Raw genomic sequence first — 8,458 nt, 5'->3', positions numbered from 1 at the left:
AAGAAGTCAAAGGTCAAAACTCTGTGTAGAAGTTTTGAAGCCCTCAACTAGTGCCATCATATAAAGCAAACGGAATCGAAATCGGGTTAGAAATGGCGAAGGAGTAGCATTTTGTAGCAAAATGTACAATATAGGTCAAAAATCAAGGTCAAAGGTCAAAGAAGTCAAAGGTCAAAATTCTGTGTAGAAGTTTTGAAGCCCTCACCTAGTGCCATCACATAAAGCAAACGGAATCGAAATCAGGTTAGAAATGGCGAAGGAGTAGCATTTTGTAGCAAAATGTACAATATAGGTCAAAGGTCAAGGTCAAAGGTCACAACTGAAATTCTGTGTAGAAGTTTTAAAGCTCCCATGTAGTGCTATCATATAAAGCAAACAGAATCAAAATTGGCTCATAAATGACAGAGAAGTAGCAAATTGAACATTTTGATCACACACGGACGCACACACGGACGGACACACGGACGGACGGACGGACAGACACACACACGTACACAGGTACACACGTACACAGACACACACACGTACGGAGCCCGTTTCATAGTCCCCTGCTCGAACTCGTTCGGCGGGGACAACAAAATGATCCGAATAAAAGGTGGGTCCCACGTTTTATTAGGATTACTCAATTTAGGATATCTCAGCTATTTCATGACCAATTTTCATCAAATAAACATTGAATCCATCTTGAAATTACATGCTCTTTCATATGTCATAAGAGGATTCTCATTATCTCACCAAAAATATTGGAAACCTGAAGTTAGGTCTCAACCAAAACTATACGATCCCTTCAACTCTCATACCCATTTAAAACATCACCGGAGCAAGTTCAAACCTCTCCAACATGATATAAACTGAATGAAACACCATATCACATGCATTATTACATCATAATTGCCATTAGATAGCCGAGTATGGTATATATGAGTTTGAACTTAAAAGAACTTCCACATAATACTGGATAAAGCTCAAATTTGGTATCACAGCTTACAGCTGATTTTCAGAGGTGTCTTGCATTTAACAGAGACCACACACACAATGATGGTGCGATGCCAAGAAAACACTTCAAATCTTGTTTTCTTCCTTTTGTTCAAGGAATACTCGCTCAGTTTTCAATCCCTCAGGGTCACCTCTTTGCTTGGCTTCATTTAATCCCACTGACATCTCCTGAGATGACCTCCTTGATCAATGCAGGGTTCAAGTCTTGCTATAACATTCTGTGGACTCCAACAGTGTGATCAAACAGTCTCACATTAAAAAACTTGCCATCTTTGTCCAAGATGTAGAAAAATCTGTGACCTTTGACCTTAACAGGAAGCTGCTTGCGAACTCCATACCGTGAATGTTCACAGGAGACATTTCTCAGTGAGGTGGTGAATCTCCATGGCAACCCAAAGAGGCCATACGTCTGGATTGTCACCTCCTCACCTCCTTTCCTGAGAACAATGCGATAGATTGACTTCCTGCAGTAGGCATATGAACCCATGAAAATGACAGCTCCTACAAGGGAGACAACAAAAAGAAAAGACAATGGAAGATGACATCACAAACACAGTCAGGTATCTGCTTGTGCAATAGGGACATGCAGTCTCAACTCTAGAACTGTGTACAAACTGATAATTTGGCTATGCTCAATATTAGTGAATTGTAGTAATCATTAATAGCAAAGCATCTGCTTATGGCAAAAAAAAAAAAAATTATAATAATAAATAATAACTGTCTTGTGAATAAGAATGAAGGCTTCAGCATAAGGAAATCAACCTTCAATAACTTCTGTTCATTAAGTGTATTTGTGCCCTGACAAACAACGTGAAGATAAGAAAAATGTTCTCAAAGAGCCAGATGCAAAAAATTGTTTGAAGTTTTTCATATGAATAAATGACTGACGGAAATGACTGACAAAAACAAGAGAGAAACCATACCATTGCTATTTCACACATCTCACATCACAACAAGAAAACTTAAGTGCTTTATTCATAAAGCATGTCAACCTAGTAAGCTAATAAAACATGGACATTTGTGCACTGTTAATCTTGCGCTGGATGTCACTTTGTCATGTAAGCACAGAGATATTGGCTAATATTTACACAATCTATGTTCATGTTTCTAAAGTGATGACAGAAACTTTGTCACTGGAGGGAGTACTACATCATATGTGGGAATCATTATGATCACCATCATCATTATCACTATCATCATCACCATCACCATCACCATCACCATCACCATCACCATCACCATCATCACCATCACCATCATCACCATCATTATCATTATCCTTACTATCATTTCACCAAAATGAAAGATTTCTGCAGTAGTAAAGCCAAAGTCTAGCTTTGGTGGTGTTTTGCCTATCATACCCTTAGGTAACCATGACAAAAATTAACTGCCTTTCTAAAGCCATGTACTCCATTATATACCCTACTAGACACATAGGGGAACATGGGACCACACTTTACAGGTAAGATATTTTCTCATTCACACACACACACAAACACACATACACACACAGACTCACACACACACAAACACACACTTACCAAAATCAGATTATCTAAAAAGTATTGTTGGTCTGGAGGTGATTTGTCTACAAATATTTCTTCTACATTATTTCTTCTTTCTTATTTTTGATTTGCTACTCAACATCAATATCAAAATATTACTTTTTCCCTTGTGTCTTTTTCTTTTGTTTTGATTTGACAGTCCAGATGATCAATAAAAGGAATTTGCATTTCAACCATTTTTTAGCATACTTAGCCAAATCATCTACAAAGAAATCATCAATCATTTGCTAAATAGTAGTAATGTTTGCAACATTTTGGAGTCAGTTTCCCTGGTTGTACCTAAAAAGTAAATAATCTATCATGCGGGAATCCTTAATAGGGACTGCACATTAGTCATTGGGTACCTGCAGTAACACTAAGCAGTGTGATTGTGTAACGCCAGATACCAGAGCTGAGCTGCATGCGGGCTCCCGCCCATGATCTCCAGTTTTTAACGTCATCCGGTGGCCCCTCATCACCGTACTTCACCTTGACATAGGCATCAGTATCACGCATAGTCAGGTATGCAGTATGGGTCAAGTATGTCCAAAAGATCAGCTGGGTACAGGCAAACACACCAATCATCTTGAAGAAAATTCCTCTGTCATTTTTGTACAGCAGAATATCTTTTGTCACCTCCTCTTTGGAAAAAATACTCAAGAAGCGTTTATACGAAGCAACACTCTGTGGATCTTTACATCTCCCCAGTATGGAGTTACCAAAGTAGAGTCTGCTGCAGCACTGCCTGATATGATCCACTCTGAATAAGGCAGGACCTTGACTTGAAAAGGAAGACTTTGAGGTCCATATCAGATTTTGTTTCCATATTCTGTAAGGCCATGTCTTCATCATTTTAATACTGTTTCTGGTCTGTGAAAACAGTGATGCAGCCAACATTATGGAGCAGTCCTTGAACACAGATTAGTTAAAACTGTGATGCCAGCAGTCCAGATCACTGTGAAATAAAGAAGGCCAAATATACATAATTGGTACATACATACATACAGATTCAATCAACAATACCAAATGTCATGTTACTAATTTCAAACAGCTCACAGTCTGACAGTCACTGCATAAAATCCAAATTTCGCACAGTGAACATTTATGCAAAACTGGACAGTTGACACACACACACACAAAAATCATTAAATGTCATACATTTGTATTCATTAAATATGCATGGGGTCCTTCAGGCTTACTTCAGGCGCAATATTGGTCACATGACCGACAGAGAATGACGCTATTCCTCTTCGATTGTTTTTAATTTTATGTCTTTATGAAGCTTCTGAAATTTTGGAAAAATGCCATCCTCACTCTCCATGTTAAGAAAAATGAACATCTCTGTATGGCTATGAAATGTTCCACACAGGTCTACATCATTCTACACAAGAAAAATGGAATTCATTCAAATGTTGTACTTTTATACAGAAAAAGAGATTTAAAGCAACTTTGCAGTAGGCCTAATCATGCTAATGTCCACATCCAAACAATCATGTGTGACACCTAGAATGCCTGTACAATTGTAAGTGTATATCTAATAAATCATATGTGACCGTACATCACAAAATGAACAAAAAGTAGCAACCCTTGATTTTATGTCAGGACTAAAAAATGATGAAAATGGTTATCCAAGTCAATATTGGGTTTTTCACATTTTCTGAAAGAGCTATACTTCTTCCAAATTATGCTTCAGTTTGGGATCATAAAATGAACGAGAAAGTGCATTTTCAGCAGTATTTCTACAACCTTTTTTTTTTTTTTTTTTGTAGAATAGTGAGATCGGGTATGTCTTAGAGGGCCCTTTTCATTTCTTGATAACCCTTTGCACACTCTTCGCTTTCAAGTCTAGTAACTTTTGAAGGGATGCTTTTGATGCTACTGCTTTGAAAGTTGGCATTAATCATGAACAGAATGTTAATAGAGCATGACTAATTTCAGGCTAATCTGATAATCTCTTCATTGTTGTTGCTCCAGTGGTTTACATCCTGTTTTGTTTGTTTGTTTGTTTTTTGTTTTTTGTTTGTTTGTTGTTGTTGTTGTTGTTTTTTGGTCCCATTCATCACACAGCTAGCATGGTTTGGTGAAGATTGAGCGCTTGAATAGACTTTGTACTTCAGAGCCTCTTTTCTCTGTTCACACTTTTCCAGAGTGTGTGCTTTCTTTCTAATATTTAGATGGTTTGGAGAGTCCATTTCAATTGAGCTATACAGTGAAACCCCGTTATAACGAGGTCCGTGGGACCGGCGATATTACCTCGTTATAACCGGTACCTCGTTATAACCGTACGCATCAAAAACAAAGAAAAACATAAGCACGAAATCATATACCTATCAATCAGACTGTAGAACAATCTTTACGTTGTTATTACACAATTATGGATCATTATTATTGAGATATAATAAAGGGAAATTATTTGTGAACTAGACGAAAAAGTAGGGGTTGAAATGAGTTAATTCTTTATTGTAATTCTTGTTCGTTATTTTTTTCTAACATCAGCGCAAATAGAGTAAAATACAGGCGTTTTTACCGTAACTTGCGAGGTATTTTTACGCTGTTGGTGCCCAGCGGGAATGCGATGATTTCATGAATCATTTCGCCTGTAATCTTGTACAATATATGATCGTTGCGCTCGAAGGGATTAAAAATGCGTTCTTTATTTTCTTCCGAAAATCTCTTCGCGTTTTGTACATCCGTTCTTGAAAAATATGCGACAGGATTGAATGTGGAAGGTTACGTTGTGATCCTTTTTACGCAAATCTGTACCTCGCAGACCATTCTGAAAGAAAGAAAAATCTTCATTGTGAAATGCAGTGTTAAAATTGTGATAATGAACAAACCAAGATCTATTCAAACTAATAAATGCGTTTGTTTCTTTTTCTGATTTATGTTAACATGCGTTATTCAACTATTGTTTACGCTACTGTCACCTGGCGAGATCGCGATGATTTTAGACTAGTTCAAAAGAGTTATATACATGCGTTGTTTACCGTTAACTTGCGAGGTATCTTACGCTGTTGGTGCCCAACGGGAATTCGATAATTTTATGAATCATTTCGGCTGTGATTTCATACAATGTATGATCGTTGCGTCCGAAGATATTAAAAATGCGTTCTTTATTTTCTTTCGGAAATCTCTTCGCGTGTTGTACATCCTTAAGAACTGTTAAATGCGTTTGTTTCTTTTTCCGAACACTGATTAAGTAGGTTAACATGCGTTATTCAACTATTTTACGCTATACTATCACCCGGCGAGATCGCGATGATTTCATTAATTATTTCGTCTTTAATATATACACTCATATTTAAAGTATTTTGTTAAATGATAATGAACAAATCCAGATCTATTCAAGTTAATAAGTGCGTTTGTTTCTTTTTCTGAACACCGATTAAGTAGGTTAATTGCGTTATTCAACTATTTTTACGCTACTGTCACCCGGCGAGATCGCGATGATTTCATTGATTATTTCGGTTTTAATCATACACACTCATATTTAAATTATCATTTGTTAAATGATAATGAACAAATCCAGATCTATTCAAGTTAATAAGTGCGTTTGTTTCTTTTTCTGAACATCGATTAAGTAGGTTAACATGCGTTATTCAACTATTTTTACGCTACTGTCACCCGGCGGGATCGCGATGATTTCATTAATTATTTCGGCTTTAATCATCCACACTCATATTTGCTAACCAGCAAAAGAACTGGAAGTCGGAACTAAAAATGGAAAGGATATAATGATGAGTTGCACACGCATTCCAATTGTCCATTTTTGGCCACAAGTGTCGCTACATGAAAAGTTTTTGAATGCGTTATCTTTTTCTTTTTTTTTTCTCGTTGCGCTGTGGTCTGACCTCATATCACGCACTCGTTTCTCGCGAAAAAGAAAATCGAATGATTATGTTTAATAATTTAGTAGGAACATCAGAAGGTGTTCCTGTGTCTTATCGCGTGATTAAGAAGAAAACATGGAAGGAACGGTTCTCTGCAAAACGGGAAAAGACGTGGATAGCGTGAATTCGGTTTTCAGTGTTTCGTTTGTCGCGTGTTTGAAAGCGGCAATTTAGTCAAGAAATTGAACCTCGTTATATCCGATCAAATTGCTTATGTTTTTCTTTATCAAGATGCTCTGAAATTGTCCTCATTATAACCGGAATCTCGTTATAACCGAACTTGTTATAACCGATTCGTTCTGCCATAGGTTTACACGCAAAGGAAAACGGGACCGACGCGATCACCTCGTTATAAGCGGTTCCTCGCTATAACCGAACTCGTTATAACGGGGTTTCACTGTACATCATTTTAAAGCTTAGAGTCTGCTCTTTCAGAATTCGCCCCCTTTTTTTCTTTTAGCAACTCTAATAATGCCCCCTTGTGATGCAGGGTCACATATTGCAATGCAAAATCACTCATTTTGATTGGCATGATGCTGCAATATGATTAATACAAATTCATCAATAACTATGACTGTCCCATTCTTACACCAAACAACTAACATAAATTCACTCTCTTATTCTCCATTCTATCATTTAAAATCACATTTTCTTTTTAATTTCGGCAGATTTTCTTTCAGCAACTCTCATAATGCCAAATGATCTTCTGGCCTAGTAACCTCGGCGCGGGGCGCTGTAACCAGTAACAGCACCCCAACGACTTGCATGCAATTTAGTGAAGTAATCAAGTGCACTGCGATGCTTGCAATTCAGTAAACATCTCATCATTCAAAACGACACTTCGATTCGCAACGAAAAGCCACATGTTGTAATACCATATTGTTGAATAGGCAAATCACAATTGTTCTACGTATCCCTCACCATTACCTCCGAAAACAAGATTAATCGTCATCATCTTTGAGACCATCTCCGCGAGATGCGAAAGGCTGTTAGTGCATGTGCTGTGTAAGTTGTACAATGATACGAAGTACGGAAGGACTAAAAACCTCGGATAAAATCTTTCACTGGGCTCTTAAAACAGATCGTACTGTAAATCGATTTCCGTGCCTCTGATTGTAAGTATCTTCTAACAGTATGGCTACGAATTTTAGTGTAAAACCCTGTATTTTGGTCTCTGGTCACCAAAATACTAAGCCATACCAGGTGGTACATCAATAGCCATAGGGCTGCAATGCAATGCGACCCCGACTCGGTATAGGTTGGGGTCGCTGGTGCGGTTTACTGTACTGGCTTAGCTAGCCGACTTGGATAAATAGCAATCAATATTTGTCTACTTCCGAGTCACTGGGTAGCATAGCTCTACTTCTCCTTCTTCTTCCACTCTACTTAAACTATAGTCCAGATAAAGTGCATCTCTCTTTTGCTAAAGTAAAAGAAAATCTGTCAAAAAGAAAATGTGATTTAAATTATATTCTAGTCGCAGATTTTATTAATTTACTTTATCCGTTACTTCTATAAATGTTCAGAATGTTAAATGACACGATGTCGATGAAGGCGGAAGTGACAACTGGTATTTCCAACGTCACTTTAAGTTAAGCTTATGTACTATGACCAGATAACTCTCATAACATTATACTAGTACAACTGAGACTTGCTCCAGTTGGAACATTATCGCAGTTGACTGAACAAAAACGATGGCACTAGTAACTGACATAAAATCGAATACATGGGACTGGTCACAACTGCTTCGATACGTACGTCCAACTTTACACGATTTAATTTATAGTCTTTCGCTAAGTTCACTCTTCGACGACATATTCTGACAAGAGTAAGACTCTCGTCCACATGATATCCTAGTAAATACATGTACAAAAATCTAATAGCAAGTGAAAGTGTCAGTACGATTTGTTACCTGCTAGTAGACGCTGGAGATCTGTAAGACAGTACTGTGCGTGTAACATGTGCGTATGCTGGATTAGATCGGATACAGTAGTACAGGAACAGCAAAATCTTCTATTATGACGTCCC

The 8,458-nt window shown here is 37.6% G+C and overlaps 1 protein-coding gene across 1 annotated transcript; it reads right to left on the bottom strand.

Annotated features, from left to right (window-relative positions):
• Positions 1-591: 591 nt before the first annotated feature.
• LOC140232155 (transmembrane protein 223-like) lies at positions 592-3,484 on the bottom strand. The gene is made up of 2 exons (XM_072312300.1): positions 2,906-3,484; positions 592-1,497 (listed from the first exon to the last, which is right to left on the bottom strand). Exons 1-2 carry the CDS (start codon positions 3,435-3,437, stop codon positions 1,205-1,207), a joined length of 825 nt encoding a protein of 274 aa, XP_072168401.1. The 5' UTR covers positions 3,438-3,484; the 3' UTR covers positions 592-1,204.
• Between the last annotated feature and the right edge of the window lie 4,974 nt (positions 3,485-8,458).

The sequence above is a fragment of the Diadema setosum genome, chromosome 1 (genome assembly GCF_964275005.1).
Source record: "Diadema setosum chromosome 1, eeDiaSeto1, whole genome shotgun sequence".
In the NCBI taxonomy this organism is placed as follows: domain Eukaryota; kingdom Metazoa; phylum Echinodermata; class Echinoidea; order Diadematoida; family Diadematidae; genus Diadema; species Diadema setosum.
The sequence above is the reverse complement of the archived record's forward strand: the minus strand, read 5'-3'. Positions and strand labels throughout refer to the sequence as shown.